This window comes from Scleropages formosus, chromosome 6 (genome assembly GCF_900964775.1).
Source record: "Scleropages formosus chromosome 6, fSclFor1.1, whole genome shotgun sequence".
NCBI lineage: Eukaryota > Metazoa > Chordata > Actinopteri > Osteoglossiformes > Osteoglossidae > Scleropages > Scleropages formosus.
The window spans coordinates 12,008,835-12,026,036 of NC_041811.1; the positions used below are offsets into that span (position 1 = coordinate 12,008,835).

Below are 17,202 nucleotides of genomic sequence, written 5' to 3' on the forward strand. Positions count from 1 at the left end.
TGACTGAACTGTATGCTGCAAAATGTTCATCCTCTTACTGATGAGCAACACACACACAAACAGCAGATGTGAGCTGGAAACACTGAAAATAAGTTGAATTAAGTTGGCCCCACCCTTCTCATCTCTTTGGGTGTTTTAGTGCCACATCTTGGCTTGGTGGAGAAAAACACGTCATGCCTATGCTGATATAAACAGAAAATTAAGCAATTAAGTGTTAGAAATGCGATAAAAATAAAACTGGGCAATGTTTGTATATTTTAAAACTTGACAGTTTGTAACAGGAGCCAGTGTAAAATGTAATCATAAACATGGTTATTACTATAAGCGCTATTATTATTCTGTGTAATTATCATATCTCAATGTTTACATGATGAAGCAGTTACACAACTTTTGGCTCTATGAACAGTGTCAACCCCACCCGCTCCTCCACTGTACATTACAGTGTGGATGTGTGTCAAATTCAATTTTAGGAATTTCAGAATTTAAATTTTACAAATGAAATATCTGATGAGAACAGAAAAACCACCAAAGTGTCCCGATCCTTTGCATACCCCTATTTTCACATACGCACTAATGCAGATATAAACAGTATGACATACAGATTCACTTGGACATCTGTGAGGAACACAAACTAAATATTCAAGACCCAGTTATATCAGGTATTCCCTTTCCAGCCTGTAGAGAAAAAAAAAAAATATATATATATATATAAATCTCAGGTCAAAAGTTCAAAGTAACAAGAGGAGGAAGCGGTTGATGGAGTCCCATGGTTCCTTATGACATAGAAGGATGCAAAGCGTTAACCATCGACAGTTCAGGCCCTGCAACTTGCCGAGCAGCGGGGGGATTCGCTGAAGCCCTCCACTACACAGCCTGGTGCCATCAAAACAAAACACCTCCTGCATGTATGGAGGGACTTCCATAATGAGGACGTGCCGGTTTTCCATTCAGCGTAATGCATCTTCAGAGCACGCGCGCACACACACACGTATATACACACACACATGCAGAAAGGGGGGGGGGGACTCCAAGTAACTGAAATATGTATTATATAATCATACATAATTACACACAGACACAGGCAGATGTTTATGGAACATGGCGTGGGTGCAGAGCTCATGTTACAGGCAGCGAACTGTTCAAAGGGGCCTCTTTTATACAGCTCCCACGTCTGAGAGGCCAGTCTGCTCCTCGGCCGAGGACAAGGCGGCTGCTGCAGCCGTGGCTCCGCCCCCTCGTCGAAGCCATCTTCCGAGCTTCTCGGAGTCGAACAGAAGGCGATGCTGGGTTCGAGACCGCTTCTGACCGACACGTGAGGGCACGAGGCCTTTAAGATGCTTTGCTCCACGTTCGCACACGTCCCTTTAAAAAAATGAAAAATCTTGATCTCCGAGGAGCTATTTTTATCTGCCGGGGGGGGCAGTTCTTTTGTTCTTTGTTCACTGTAGTTATTTAAAGGTCTTTGAAAAGTCAATAACCACAGCAGCGTAGTTTGTGTTTTCTTAAAAAAATAAAGGACTAAAGAGGAAAGTAACTGAAGGGAGGGGTAGGGGGTGGACCACGGTAACAACTGGCGGCCCTCAGTCAGAGTCGCTGCTGTCCGAGCTGGAGCCACTGGAACTGCTGCTGCCCGAATCTGAGGAGCTGCTGCTGCTACCGCTGAGCCGTGAGGTGCCCCCTGCCGCTCCGGAGCCACTCTTCTCTGCAGGGCGGGAGGAGGAGACGGATACAGTCACGGTCATAGCGCCAGTGGCAAGAAAGTCAAAACAAAGCAATAAAGGCGAGCACACCAGAGTGCTGAACTACACCTTGACTTGATCCTCGTAACCTGAATTAAAGACAAAGTTAACTAAGTAAACATACAAATTATAATTGTGTTAATTATTCATTTTTATAAGAATTAATGCTAAGAATCGGCAGCCTGTCGTGAACCCAGTACGTTTAAATCCCCATGTAAATTCAATGATGATTTAGCTTCTCGGAATAGGCTCCGGACCACCACGACCCTGAACTGGATAAGAGATGGCTGAAAACGGGCGGAAGATTTAGACACAGACATACCGTGCAAACCATTTTTAAACGATGCTCCGTTACCTAACCTCCGGGACGCAGATTGGTCCACACAACTAATGCTAAGTCCTTTCTGCTTTCCCTTGGACAATGATGTGTTGGATGCATGAGATGTTTGGCTTGCTACCAGAAGCTGCGCAGGCCGTCTCGGACGCTTTCCTTTACGCGCACTTCGAGCGACGCTTGGAAAAGTCATTGAGGTTTAGAGCCAACGCCATCCTCCCCGGGGATGCTGGGAGTGAGCCCGGTGCAGAGCCCTCAGCCCTCGGGCTGGCTGCAACAGCAGCGCCGAAGGGGGGCCCTGTCCTCCTTTTGTTGCACTCCTTCTAACACCCCGATTAATTTCAGAGGAGGAATTTGTCACCGTGCCACTTGGCAGCACGTTCGAGGAGACAGCAGCTTTAATCACAGCCTCTGCGGCCCCTGGGCCCGAGGCGGAGTTCCTCCTCACGCTCGTTCGTGTGCCAAGCAAAGCACTAAGCAATTCTGCACAAAAGAAGTGGAGTCCAAGAGAAGAACACCAGAGAATAAGTCAACAAGAGAAGGAAGGCGACACACTTCAGCTCTAAGTACAGGCAGTCCTCGACTTATGATGACTCATTCCCATGACGGTCGTCCCATCAACCCAACTGTATAATTTCGATTTTCGAGTTCCGGCGTTTGGTCGCAACATCCAACGCTGACCGCTCCACCTGTGCACGGCAAAAATCGGCTGGCTGTGCCATCACAGGGCACCGCATATCTAAGGGACTCGGTCCATGTGTCTATCAGTGAATGTGTTTATTTACAGAGCGTTTCATCTGTGATTTCCTTCACATTACTTTTTAAAGCAAGCGAAAAAGTGAGTGTTCCGTGTTCCACCGTATTTGTATCATTAGAATTCTACAGTATGACTTTGACATTTACATTTACTCATTTAGCTGATGCTTTTCTCCAAAGCAACTTAGTGTTGAGGTTACAATTATTTACCCATTTAAACAGCTGGAGTACAGTAATTTTACTGGAGTAATTTAGGGTAAGTACCCTGCTCAAAGGTACTACAGCCAGAGGTGGGGATCGAACCTGCGACCTTTGGATTCAAAGGCAGCAACTCTATCCGCTATGCACCCAGCTTATAATGCAATGTAGCATTTACGCAAGTTGTTTACATACTATCCTAAGGGTTCACATAATTCACTTGCGAGGAAGCAAACTGACGAAGAGATTGCCAGAACGGAACCTCGTCCTAAGTTGAAAACCACCTCTACAACATTAAGCAAAAAGAAAAAAAAAAGGCACAGCAAGAGAAACAAGGACCAGGGGCAAAAATGGCAGGCAAACGATCTCTCGACTCACGTGAAGGTTTTCGCTGCTTCTTCTGCAGACAGGACTTAACATAGCGCTCGAGCTCGCGCAGCGTGGACGGCTTGAGCGTCTCAAAGTCGATCTCGATCTCGTCCGGGTTGGAGTCGCGCAGCGAGGGCTCCCGCGACTGGATGATGTGCACGACGCGGCCCAGCTTCTCGCCGGGCAGCCGGTTGATGTCCAGGCTCAGCTGCCGCTTCTCGTCATACGTCATGGGCAGCGCGTCCTCCTCGCGATCCGACTCGCCGAGCGCTCCCTTGCTACCCTTCTTTGCCTGCCTGCACGTCCGTGCGAGAGAGACAGCTTCTGATACGCACAACACCTAGAGGACCCGATCGCTCCCTAACCCCATCAAGAGCCCTCTGCTTCACCACCTCTGTTTACCTGCCGGTCCCCAGTCGTGAGAGACTCGAAACCGAAAGTGTGCAATTCCTCGTCTTCGCTGCAACGTGATGCATTGAGTTCCCTCATTCCCTCAGAACTGCATAATTCCACCCAGCATTCAACGATGGCATCAAAACATCTCTTTCAGACCCACTTCTCTCCTGATCACCTAACAGCTACATGAATTTGCGCCTCACCTCACATCTGTCACAATCGGCTTTGCATTTCCTGTCTGACTCAACTCTGTAGTCAGTGACTTCATGTGATGCGAGTCCAAAAAAAAAAAAAAAACTGGGGTTAAGTGACTGCACTTCGACCAAAGTGTGTCTGTATCTAAAGCTCTGTCTGTTCTGAAATCCACTTCTGTACAACCTGAGTGGTATGATGCTTCGGTGAAAAGTGCTAAATTTACATTTATATTTATGCATTTTGCAGCCGCTTGTCTCCAAAGCGACATACATCACATAGAAAATACAAATGGATGAATACAATATAAATAGAAATACAGATAAATAAATGAAAAAACAAACGTACATGTTTGCACTGGATTGCAAGAGACGTGAAACGACTCCAAGAATCGGAAAGGTCAAAGTGGACCTGGGGGACCGGAGAGGCCGTACCTGGTGCCCGGAACCGTGCTGTTGGCTTTGCGGGTCGGGGCCTTCCTTTGCTGACTCGGTTTGGACGGCTGTGCAGATTTGGCCTTCTTATCGTCCTCAGGCTTTGCCTTGCTGTGCTTCTCCTTCTCCTTGTCTTTCTTTTTCTTGTCCTTCTCCTTCTTCTTCTTCGGTTTGCTCACCGGGGCCTGAGACAAAGCGGCCAGCTGTTCGTGAACAGCCTTGAGCTAAGAAGAGAATGTGGATGGGAAGGGGGTCGAGTCAACAGGGGCAGGTCTAAGGCTCAGAAAGCTACGTCTGGAAAGGTAGGGCTACTGACACGACACACAAGTCAGCAAGGTCTGGACTTTGTTCTTTAAAAAGTGCTTTACTTTGTTAGAAAGTGCTACATACATTCCTGTATTTTACAGATTGATGTCCACTTGCTTCCATTTTTAACATTTTTGATTTGGATTTATTTAGCACATTCTGAAATTGAACTTAACTTTTAAGACATTCCCGTTTGAAAAATTATCAGTCAATCAGTGTTTTTGAAAGAATTAAAAACAGATTTAATACCCATATTTCTTCTGCAGAAGCAGGAATAAAAGGTGACAATCACAGTTTTGGGATCGAGGTTTGCAGGAGGAGGGGGAAGGGGGGGAAGGGGGAAAAAAAAAAAAAAAAACAAACATATCACCTCAGCCCTGAAAGCAGAGAACCCAAACCCCCGGGCTCGGTAAACCAGAGGTCTTTAAGCATCCTGGCAATTGTACATGATTAGTAAAAATGCAGCAGATGGAGAGGTTCTTGGCTAAGAGGAAAGAACACACTCCTGAATCCCTACAACCCCGGTGATGACATTTTCCAAAGCTACAGCTGGCAGCAGACAGACAGGTGCCTGATGTCTAGCGGATTGACCAGGAAGCCCTACCAGGCGGGGGGACCCATGCCAGTACCCAGCATCCCGTTTCTCCTTCCCTCGAAGCGCAGTCAGCCTGCCAACCCACCCTTGCTCACCAGCTCCACCTTCAGCCCCTTCCCGTTCCCCAGCCCACCGCTTGCAAAAAACTGCTCAGGTCAGCAAGGAGTTAGAGGACACTCAGCAGGATGGGCAAGTATGAAGTGAATCACCTGAGGACCGTTACAAGCGGGGCGCTCCGCAGAGACACGCTGGCAAGAAAAAGTCAGAGTGACATCAGCAACCACGACAGGATGCTCCACAGGTGACAGAAGACAAGCTACTGCAAAACAAGAGCTACGTCACTGACCCACTACAATGAATGAGGTTCTGTTAATGCGGCTAATGCATGCACAGCATCAAGGGACAGAGGTGCCTGGGGGTCCTTACTCTGCTGTATTGGAAGGACCAGCCCCCAAGGTGCTGATTCATCGAGTGCCCAGAGGAAGGGGGATGCCTCCAGGTAGGAAATTGATGTTTATGGATCACAACCTCTGGATACTATCTCTTGTCCATCGAAAAAGCAGTAGCAGGAGGGAGGTGTGGCTAATGTGAGAGAGGGCGGTGCCCAACAGACTGAGGCCAATTTCCCCCTTCTCGGCAACCCACCTGCTGGGAACCCACCTGCTCCTGCAGCTCGGCGAGCCGCGTGGCCCGTTCCTCCTCTGAGTCAGAGCTGTCCGAGCTGGAGCTGCCGCCGCTGCTCTCGCCGCTCTCTGTGCTCTTGCTCACCACTCCGCCCGCGGGTGCCGCCGACGACGGGCTCAGCTCAGCTGGCTCATCGGGCATCTTGGCAAATCGCATCTCGAACACGTCCTGTGAGACCGGAGAAATAGGTATGTATTTTTGAATTTTCTCATCTTTTTAAAGATATATTTTTAGAAATAAAATTCTAGTCTGTCCATTTCCAAAGAGCAACTTGTACCTGCAGTTTTCTAGCCATCGCCACAACCTCATGATCGGGAGGGTTGTACTTGTAGCAGTTGGAGAACATCAACCGGACGTCCGCTGCGAAGCTCTGCGCGTCCGGGTACTCGCGGCCATCCATCTTTTTCTGCAAACAAAAAAAGCTGAGGTTAGCAAAACCGCTTGTGGCAGGCTGTTGGCTGCCTCCTTCGCAAGACTATTAAAAAAGGCCATCTGGAAAACTTGGTCCAAATTCAAAAGAGCGGAGTTGCATATTTCTCCCCCTCTTTTCCACTGCTTCCCACAATTACTCTGCTTTAAGTATCTGATACAAGGAGGGAAAAAAAATCTGAGAATTGGCCAAGAGATCCCTGGAGGGTGGGAAGGAACATCTAAGAACTTCAAAGGAGGAGACTGAGGAGATCAACAAACCTTTATAAGACACAGGAAGGTGGGGGAGTAAAGGTGGGGGGGTAAAGGTGGGGGACAGTGTTACTGCTCTGTGAGCATGGGAGACATACTTTGACCGTACTGAGATCCATAGGGTGCTTGATGATTTCATGGTAGTCATGAAGCTCCAAAGCCTCTGCATCCACGGGCTTGTAGAAGGGCCAAGCATAGGCTGCGTGCTTCTTGGAGAGCATCTCTTTTAGGATGCTGTCGCAGTATTTGAGATGCTCGCTGAGCCTGCCTCTCTTCCCCCCGTGCTGCGCCAGGTCCCCATCCTCCAGGTCTTTCCTGGGGGGTTTAATAGGGCGGCCGGTGCTCTCCCGCCGTGACTGCACTTTGCCCTCCTTGGTCTCCGGCGGGGTTGGGGACTCGCCGCGGCTCGCCGTGATGGCGGTGGTGGTGGGAGTCGTCGTGTCTGCTTTCCGCTTTACCCCCTTCTTCTGCATGGAGACGACGTTTGTAATCGCAAACCCACAGAGACAAGGCCAGACACAACAGTCACATGACAAAGCAACTTCAGTTTTGTTGACATCGTAGTTCAGATGTGTATTACTAACGTGTTTTAGATGGGTATCTGACAGGCTGTTCTTGGTTTTTTTCTATTTGACCACACAAGCTCTTGTGGTTCTGTCGCACTGGATATTTTAATACTTCCCCTTCCAAAATAACACTATCTTTAATTACATAAATTGTCCTTGTTCCTTATAATATAGCAAATCTCTGCAGCACCTCCAGCCTTGAAGACCTGCTTCATACCTTTACAACGGGCGGTGCTGGTGGAACAGTGGGCAACATGGTCATTGCGGGGGGTGCTGGTGCCTGCACTGTTGGGGCTGCAGGGGTGATTGTGGGCACGGGAGTGCTGGCGATCACAGGGGTTTGGGAGGACACCGGCGGCTGCGTGCTGGGGAGTGTCGATGGAGGGGAGGCTGCAGACATGGCGGGGGACTGCTCACCACCTGCAGGGAAAGACCAGAGGAGGTGGACCATCATTTGGACGCCTCAAACCACTCCAGAGCCTACGCCATGCAGGAGGGAATCCTACCCTACGAGTCACATGGAAACGGACAGAACAGACACAGCTTTGGGGTACAGATTGACACGACAGCAACAGTCTGAAACCAGCCTGCTCCATGCAAGACTAAAATAGTGCATCATTTTATACAAATATTGTTGAAACTAATCCTTTCTACATGATTCATGCCGAGGGTAGAAAAGAGTTCCTCGTTCTTATCACCACCCTTTTTCTTTCTATATTCAGCTGAGGTCTTTATCCAATTTACAAGGTCATATCTGTATACTAAGCCACTTACAGTTGTTTACCCATTCATACAGCTGGGGTTTTTTTTCAGTGTCAATTCAGGGTAAGTACTTTTCTCAAGGGTAAAACTGCAAGAGGTGGAAATCAGAACCAGGGACCTTCAAACTAAGGCAGCAGTTTTAGCCACTGCGACACTTGGTGCTTATGAGGAACAGTGTGTACCACAGAGGCAACAACTAGCCAGCGAAGCAGTTTGATTAGATGGGAACAGGGAGGTAGTGAGACCTCTGCCCTGGACCCCCTGTGGGATGCTACCTGAGCTTGGGGGAGCCCCTGATTTGCGCCCCTTGCTTTTAGAGGCAGGTGGCAGGAGCTCCACCTCCTCCTGCGGCATCTGGGCCACTTTCTGCAAGAGGATCTTCTCCAGAGCTTGAGCCATGAGGACAATGTCATCCGTTTGCTTTGAAGGGAAGAAGCAAAGAGACGAGGATCAGGACAGAGTGGTGCTTATTGGAGCCAACAGAAGCAAAACAGTCTCGTTTTTATTTTAATCGAAGGTCAGCCATTGAGATAACCTTCAGTCGTTTCTTTGCCAGTAGTAAACTGAGTGGTGGAATCATGCTTCCTATATTCAGGCTGCTCCAACAGCAGCTGGACAGCAGCATCAAGAACACCACAGCTGCTCACCTTGGCAATTTCTATTGAGCCATTTACTTTAAAACTGTAGCAAAACTAGTTTTTAAAATATGCTTAACACAGATTTTTCTATCGAGCACTGGACCAATTGGAAACCCAGCTGACCCACATTTATAATACAATGAATACACCGCCTTCATTCACATGAGTGTAATCCATTCCTGAAAATCTGCTTGCAAAGTGAATTCTTGTAAAACTCTTAATTGCCATTATATTAAACGGGGAAAAAATAAATGCACCCTGAGCAACGGAAAATTCAACGCAAAATTGTAGCCTTATTTTTAAAGAGTGAGGAAATGTAATTCAGAACAAAATTCTAGTGGTTTCTTATTCAGCGTTTTGGAGAAGTTCATGATGGGTAGTGACATCCTTACCATAATTAAGATCTCGTATTCAATCCTTTTGGCATGTGTTAATAGAAATATCTTTGGGAGCTGTTGCCACCAAGGCTGTCCCAATTCTGTTACTATTCACACCTATGTATGACTGAACCTTTGGTAGATGCTATTAGGTATTAGTACCTAGTGTCCTTACCTTTAAATCCAAGCTTAACACCCACATGTTTAAAAATTGCTCATACTTAACACATTTGCATACTCCTTGTTTGATGCTCTTCCGCACCTCATCGTTTATCTTATTTTCTCTATTTTGTTTTTTTCTGTTGTTCTTGTTGCATGGATGAGTGACCCAGTGTAAGTAGTGTATCTAGCAGTGTAATCACCTTGGTGAATAAGGTGTGTGGGCTGGTAACACTACATAGAGAAGCGTCTGCTAAATAAATAAATGTAATGTAAAAATCCAATCACACAAGTCATTCATATAATGACATTGCCTCTGAATAGAATTCCGTGTGTGTAAACTTTTCTTGTTTTAAACTGACTGGTAAAGATTTCCTTTGCCTTTTTGACTTTTAGCACTGTCAAACTTTTTTGTTGCAGAGCTCATCATTTATTCATTTGGCTGATACTCGGAAGTGGAGCAACGACCTCCCCTGCCTCACTCAGAACTGCTGAATCTCTCCATTTAAGGGTCTCAAAGAACACCTCTTTCAGACTCACTTCCCCCCAATCTCATATGCGCATGATAAACGTGTTTAATAATTAATAATTTGTTTTATGCAGCTACTCATGTAATGTATACTGGTTCATATGCTAGAACAGGACAAATTACTCTATAATCATGCATCTGCATCAAAAACTCCTTCTGCTGGTGTAATGCACTCTTTCTCTGATATGTACATCACTCTGGAGGAAAGTATCTGATAAATGACTAATAGAAGGTAAATATTAAAAAAAAAAAAAAAAAAAAAAAAAAAAATAGCCCAAAATTTACTGAGCTCGTCAGGGAAAGTACCTTGTTATAGATGTAGCAGTTGGTGAACATGGTGTTGAAATCCTGCATGCACTCACTGGCACTCCAGTAGTAGTTGTTCTCCAGTCGCTTTTTGATAGTTCCCATATCCATTGGGTTCTTAATTATTTTATGGTAATCCTAAATGAAGTAGAGAGAAGAGAGCACACCAGTGAAAAGTGTAGGGAATCAAGCAAATTCAGACAACTGAAGAGAGTCAATGAAGCAGCCAGATTAAAAAAAAAAAATAGAAGGCTTTGGCAGACAGAACAACATGTTGCCATTTGTCACAGGCAGAAATACAAATCTGAGGTCGAGAAAATCTGTATAATCCCTTTGTTTTTTTGTTTTTTTTTTTTTAGAAAGTAAAACTTGCAGCAGTGAAGGAAAGAGCCTTTTGTGGCCTATTTTATGACAACCTGCATCACAAGATGTGTGTGGAAAAAGCCAAGAGGAATAATGTAGACAAACTAGGAAACATAGACCTGAAATTTACTAGCACTCAGTCCTTATCAGACCTTCTAAGGTCACGCTAACAAACATCCCCACTGAATTGTTTTGTCGTAATTTTCCTGCATGACTGGGCAGCAGTTTCTTTTTAAATAACTCTAAATTAACCTTTGATCAATTGAACCGCTGCCAAGTTTGGCACTGGATCCTATCTGTACTTACAGGAAGGCACAACTTGACTGCATCGACAGGCTGGTAGAAGGGCCAAGCGAACTGGTGTCTCCACAGGGTCTTCACCACCACGTTCTGCATGTACTGTAGCTGGTTCGTCTTCCTACCAGGCTTGTTGGGGTTTGAGACCTCGGGAGGTGGCGGGTTAACCCCTGGGGGCAGGGACTCGGCGGCTGAGCTTACTGCCGACATGGTTGGTGTGGGGGAAGGGGACGGGGACTGTCGGGAGGTTGGGCTCTCTCCCTTGTCACAAGGAGTTGCCTTCAGCCAGCTATTGGTTCTTCCTTCTGCGCCTTCTTTCCCCAATGGGATATGTATCCCATCTCAGAACCTGACCTTATGGCCCCTAGAAGACAAATCAGCAAGACCAGCTTGAAGTCAGAGATCAGAATGTCTCAACGGAAGTTTGTGACAAACTCCTTGGAGTACAGACACACACCTACACCCATATCCAACTCCTAATCAACAGCTTCCTTGGGAAAAGAAAATGTGAAATACACAAGTAATAGTCTATTCACTATTATCATAGGGGCTCCTTGGGTTACTAACAGTCAAGCTGTGGAATTTTTGGAGATACATTTTCCAGTTCATTTAACCCGAGTTTTCCACACTTCTCTTTCCAAAATTTTCTATCTTCAACAGAGCAGTTGTGACCTGCGTTTACCCCGTCGGCCAATAGGCATCAATACAACGCTTGCAAACAGCACTGCCAAAACCATCTCGATTCAACTCGCTCCCACAGTTCTTACAGCTCGGGCCTGCTGTTCCTGAGTGTTGAACACCGACAAAAACAATTAGAAACACTGCCCATGTTCATAGGGTGAATCGGTCAACAACCGGCACCGAACAGGAATTTGAGGAGACAATGCAATTTCATCTGCAATCATTTCAAATTAGTTTTCATTTCACTGTAGACTGAAGATAATAAAAAAATATTAAATTTTAAGAGTTAAGAACAGAATTCTGGTCCTAATTGTATTGTCAAGCTAAGGAGCAAGTACGTTCAGCTGCTTAAGTGACTTTTGGCCCAAAGCGACTTTATACAGTTGGTTATCGTTACTTAACCTAAGTGTCTTTCTCAAGGGTACAATAGTGGGGTTCCTTCAGGAAAATTAAAGTCCATGTCCTCAACTACTGTGCTACCTAATGACCTACAGCGTACTTGAATAACTCGTGGAGATCATCACTGTACATCTGTGCACCAGTCCTCCTCTATGGATCCAGCAGCATAAAATAAGGACAGGAACTGTGCTGGAGTGCACAGCGCATCTCATTCACATGTCGAAGATGGAACAGCAGAGCCTTTATCTGTGTTTCACATACAATTATTTCCACCGGACCGAGCCAAATACAGGCGCAATAGCGAGTTGCTCTCATCTTCTCCCTTCAGTCGGGATTTGAAAAGGGGGGGACTCACACAAGACATACCACTGTCCTACGACGGGCTGCACATTTACTGAGACTGGGCTTCTCCTACCAACGAAAATACCCAGAATGCTCCATTGACATCCAATAAAGGTACAAGGATTCTCCTGCAGAGCCTGCACCAGAAATAAAAAGGCATTCAGACATGGCCAGTGGGAGAACAGTGCCAGGCTGGGTTACTGGGTCTCAAGGACTGCACAGATGCCCTGGGATGCAAGTACGCACCTCTTACTACTTCCGGGAAGTGTTCTGAAAGCCCGAACGGAGCAAGCCACAAATTAGGGGAATGGAAACTTCCGGGTGCCTGGCTTGAGCTCGGCTGTCCTCCGAACGCGGCACCGTTCACAATGTCTGCACACGACGGTGGGCGAACCCCCGAACAAGGGGTGGATTACAGCTCCCCACATCGCCCCATGAACCATCTCAGAGGCTCTTCTTCCAATGAGAAGGAAACACGACTTCTCTTCTGAACGTATTTCCATCCCGGGCTGTTGGTCAACTCTTCATGTTCTTCAGCAACAGTGTTGTAAACTCTCAAAGTGCGAGACCACAAGTGTGAGGACAACTGCAATGGTGTGCCTCAAGTGCCAAGATTACTACTCAAGGACTCCCCCCCCCCTCCCAGCAGCTGCTAAGATATTACTCATGAATAAATGTGAAAATGAGGTTAAACACAAAAAAGGGCAGCGTGCTCAATAGCTAATTCTCTTCGCTGTAACATAACCTGCTGCCGTTCCGGGCCTTCAGAATTACAGCTTTTTCCACGACATTTTTACGGAGACAAGCATCCCTATGTGGAACATGTAAAGAAATATAACGGAAAGACTTCTTCCCTTTGCTGCGGTGACACCGCACAGCCCACAACCCTCAACTAAACACGGCTTCACGAAAACAAAAGCCCGGACGCCACAAACCTACTACCGTGAGCAAAAAAGCCCCTCCGCACACATACACACACACAAAAGCCCTACTAGTCTTCAGCGGCAAAACAACCGCCAGGAGGATGATCACGGCAGCAAGGACAATAACAATAACAAACCCGTGCGACGGGTCTCCCGCCCTGCAGGCTCCGTTTCTCTCCCTCCAGGGGAAGTCACACGATAGAGGCACCTGAACAGCAAACCTTATGACAGAAAGGGATCTTGTATCTTCTGATCATCATATTGTTTACATCAAATTGATGGTAAATATCGCTGTACATTTAATACTTCATTATTGCTATAATTTTGCTTTTGCTGACATTTTTCCCCAAGGACACTTACAATGTGTGATCATTAACTTTACAACTGTCTGCCCATTTGTTCAGCAGGGTATTTTTACTGGAGCAATTCAAGGTAAACACTTTGATCAAGTACACTACAACAGTAGGTGGGATTTGAACCAACCACTACACCAGCAACTGCACCATACCTACGTAAGTCACAAGAGATTTTTTTTTTTTTAAAAAATTACTCTATTGCTGCACAACACAGTACAATATTTATTGGGTATTCTGACACCTGCTAGAACTTCTTAATTCAACTTCAAAAATGTGAAAACCTGGAATCCAAGCTGCGCCCAGACTGAGGGAGGGGAGCACCACATCCAGCCATCCCATCACTGGAGCGGTAAGTAGTGGCAGAAGTAGACAAGGAAAATCTCATTTCAGAGGCAGAATAAACACCAGCGGATCGTCTGGGCTGCCAAAGTTGCGAGAACAGCTGTCCGGTCCTGTTGTGATCTTGCACTTGCTGCTGCCTGATCAGAGGTTACACTGCACATGTCATACGGCCAGAGCCAAGGCCAGCTGGTCAATTAACGGCTTTTTAGTAACGCTGAACAGATGTAGAGGGGGGCGCGGTGGCGGAGCGGGTTGGACCAGGTCCTGCTCTCCGGTGGGTCTGGGGTTCGAGTCCTGCTTGGGGTGCCTTGCGATGGACTGGCACCCTGTCCTGGGTGTGTCCCCTCCCCCTCCAGCCTTGCACCCTGTGCTGCTGGGTTAGGCTCCGGTTCCCAGCGACCCCATACGCGACAAGTGGCTCAGAAAGTGTGTGTGTGTGAGAACAGATGTGAAAGCTGAACCCTGCATAAGCAGGAGAGGGAAAGCAAGCCATCCTATCAACCTTCAGGCACACCTTGGCCAGTCCGTACGCACATAGGTGGGTCTCGGATCAGATCAGGCTGGAAACTCTGATTAGAAGCACAAATGACGAGACTGACATCACAGCACTTCGGACGCACCTCGAGAAGATCAAGGCGATTCTCCGGAGAAGACGGCAAGGCTTTGGAAAGCTGGAGGGGCGGGGATAAAAAAAAAGAGGACAACCAGCAACCGGAGTGATGGACTCAATCACAGTGATAACAGACACACCCCTTTCAATACTAAGAACACAAGTGCAGGACAGAACATTCTGGAAGCTAACCTACCTGGTGCTTGGCAAGAGTCAACATCAACTCACTGACATTAACAACGATGCCTACGACACCTCATTCATGTTAACTTTTCTTACTGCTCCCATTAAACCTTTTTCCATAAAGAAACTCCCAGACAAACACAGAGCAGAGAACACCACACATATGGAAAGTCTTACATGTAGAGAAAGAGCTCAAGAGCAGTTTCGTGTACCGCGTATAACCGGCGTAGTACACACCTCATCCCGGAGACTCAAATACACGATTTATCGTCGAGGTCCCGCTGCTGCGAACACCGGGACGAGGCACCCGCACATTAACCATGCTCAATTATGATTATAGAGGCGAAGAAATGACCGCAGTTCATAGCGAGGACATTTGATTATGAAGAGATTTCCACCGCATCACGTCTCATCGTCACAAGTGGGAACTGAGGAGAAAGGCCAGAGGGACCGCGGAACGCCGGCCACGGTTGTACATTACGCTACAGTATAGTACAGTAAAGTCACTCATCTTACACTAAACTTCTAAAGGGAAACAGGCCGCCTCAAAACTTTAGGGGGGGGGGGGGTGTTGGGGGCACAACATTATATTAGAAACAAACAAAAAAAAAAACTGAGGAAACAAGGAGGAGTCGAGTGGCGAAAGGAGAGAGAAATGATGTAAGAGCGGTGTGTGTGTGTCCCGGCTTCTTTAAACTAACACTGTTGTTTCACACACTCAGGCATCAAAGTGCGCAGTCCGGTACACCACTGGCACTGCACTAGACTAGTCTAGTGTGTGTGTAGGACGAGTCGCAGGAGTGGCTCCGTATGTGTGTGCGCGCCTCTCTCTCTCTCTCTCTCTCTCACACACACACACACACACACACAGGCTGTCACAGGGCCATTTCACATGCGACACACCGCGACAACGGTCCGCGAAAGTGTGTATGACGAGCGTGTGTCCCACCGCGGCGACGCCGTGCGCGCGCGCGCTCGACTCGCAGGCGGGCGCGTTCACGCCGCAGCTGCTGCTGCTGCACCGAACCCACCGCGACTTTCACATATTACATGTGCGGTACACTTTTACACGGTGGCGGTGCGTTCGTAAAATAAGGGTTTCGTGATGTGTGCACTTAAGAGCAGTCCTACGGGGGAAGGTGTACGGTGTAGTACTCTGTCGAAGCCCAGTCACCGACACACCACACACACACACAACCGCTGGGGGTTGCGGTTTGGTTTCTCCTCCTCTCGCCACGATTTTCGTCACCGCATTTCGGTAATAATTAAAGAAAAAACAGCGAGGGGGCCGAGGAACAGTGAAGAGCGCTGCTACGCGCGTTACTTAAAAACCGACTCCCGTGCACATTTTCTCCAAAAGATGGCGGGCAGAATCAGAATGGTGTGAAATGTAAATCTGCAGCCACATACACATTTCTTCGCACACCTCCGTGCTGCACAATTTGAGTCACACACACCACCGCGATCGCCGTTTCGCTTCGCTTCCCCGCGCGACGTGTCACCCTCGCGAACCCGGGGGGGCTTTTTTTGTTACATGATTTGTTGCACCGCGCAGCCCACACACAGCACCAAAAAACACACATACCACGCAAGAAGCATGCACATTATACACAGACAGAGACATACACACACACCGTGAGTCCGTGAGCTCGCATCGCTCAGCCACTTCTTTCCCGATATTTACAGGAATTTTAAAACGGGGTGCAACGTGCATCTTACTAAATGAACACTAATGAGGAGGGGGGCGGAATTAATATTCAAACGTTTTACTTCCTCCGCGGCTCCCGCAGCGGTCCTCTCGCGCTCGTCCAGGCGGCTTTTCTCTTTTTTCTACCAGGGTGACGCCGGAGCGGTGCAAAGACGAAGCACGAGAAGTCCTGTGTGTACTACCCATGCGCGGAGCCAATGTCAAAATGCGCATGTGCAGAGCTAGTAGGCAAGCGCCCATGCGCGATAGCGCCCGAGTTCACGGCCCGTAGCCATACACTAATTAGCAACCTCAGGGACCAACGGCGTGGTGTTCCCCAGGGAAGACTACGTTTCCCAGCATTCTCTTTGCCTCCGGGTGTCGGTGCTGCTGTGGTGGCCATTTTTCCCGCTAATAACTCTGCGCGCTCCTGAACAGTAGGCCGTGCTGAAGAGCTCTTATAGTTTTCTTCTTGTTCATGCAAGCAGGGCTGAACAATTATAAAAGCAACACGTTAACATTATGTTGACCAGGGCAGGGAAGGAGAACGCTTACCAGTGAGCTCCAAACCCGCGGCAATACACAACGAGGACTGATTGGAACGATAATTATGTTTGTTGTGCAGATATGCTTTCCAGTACAAGCAAATTTCCGAAAATGTTATTTATTAGTGTGTTACTTAAAAGTGTTGAAAACAGAATCTTCTCGGACTACTTACGCCATGTCTTACGAATTTAAACAAATAATTCATTTTGTTTTTACAACGTGCAGTTCTACTTTGCTTACATTTCTGCATAATTTTACTTCATGTTCTCAAGTGTACCCCTTGAAGTGAAGGAGATATTTTTATGTCAACCTATTTTGTTGTTTAGGTCACACACGGCATAAATCTTTGTAAATACAATGCACGTCATGATTCTAATTTTGTTTTTTCAAGTTTCCGATTTATTAAGCCTACAGCTTTGGCGGTTCAGTTCGTTGTATAATCCAATGAAAAT

The 17,202-nt window shown here is 47.1% G+C and overlaps 1 protein-coding gene across 3 annotated transcripts; it reads right to left on the reverse strand.

Annotated features, from left to right (window-relative positions):
- Window positions 1–1,038: 1,038 nt before the first annotated feature.
- On the reverse strand, window positions 1,039–16,462 carry LOC108927220 (bromodomain-containing protein 3-like). 3 transcript variants are annotated; one of them, XM_029253033.1, is made up of 12 exons: window positions 16,288–16,462; window positions 10,691–11,045; window positions 10,022–10,159; window positions 8,288–8,432; window positions 7,468–7,670; window positions 6,783–7,151; window positions 6,281–6,409; window positions 5,980–6,171; window positions 5,529–5,567; window positions 4,419–4,642; window positions 3,406–3,692; window positions 1,039–1,702 (listed from the first exon to the last, which is right to left on the reverse strand). In XM_029253033.1, exons 2-12 carry the CDS (start codon window positions 10,889–10,891, stop codon window positions 1,581–1,583), a joined length of 2,049 nt encoding a protein of 682 aa, XP_029108866.1. In that variant the 5' UTR covers window positions 10,892–11,045; window positions 16,288–16,462; the 3' UTR covers window positions 1,039–1,580. The 3 variants fall into 3 exon arrangements, with proteins under 3 accessions (XP_029108866.1, XP_029108867.1, XP_029108868.1); XM_029253034.1 differs by lacking the exon at window positions 16,288–16,462 and adding an exon at window positions 16,152–16,281; XM_029253035.1 differs by lacking the exon at window positions 5,529–5,567.
- Window positions 16,463–17,202: the final 740 nt, after the last annotated feature.

Excerpts from the sequence above, each read along its gene's own strand:
- LOC108927220 (XM_029253033.1), bottom strand. The coding sequence starts at position 10,891 with ATGTCGGCAGTAAGCTCAGCCGCCGAGTCCCTGCCCCCAGGGGTTAAC. Across the intron at positions 8,433-10,021 it reads ACTGCTACATCTATAACAAG|CAAACGGATGACATTGTCCT; the intron begins GTACTTTCCCTG and ends TTCCCTTCAAAG. Across the intron at positions 3,693-4,418 it reads AGCACGGTTCCGGGCACCAG|GCAGGCAAAGAAGGGTAGCA; the intron begins GTACGGCCTCTC and ends ACGGACGTGCAG.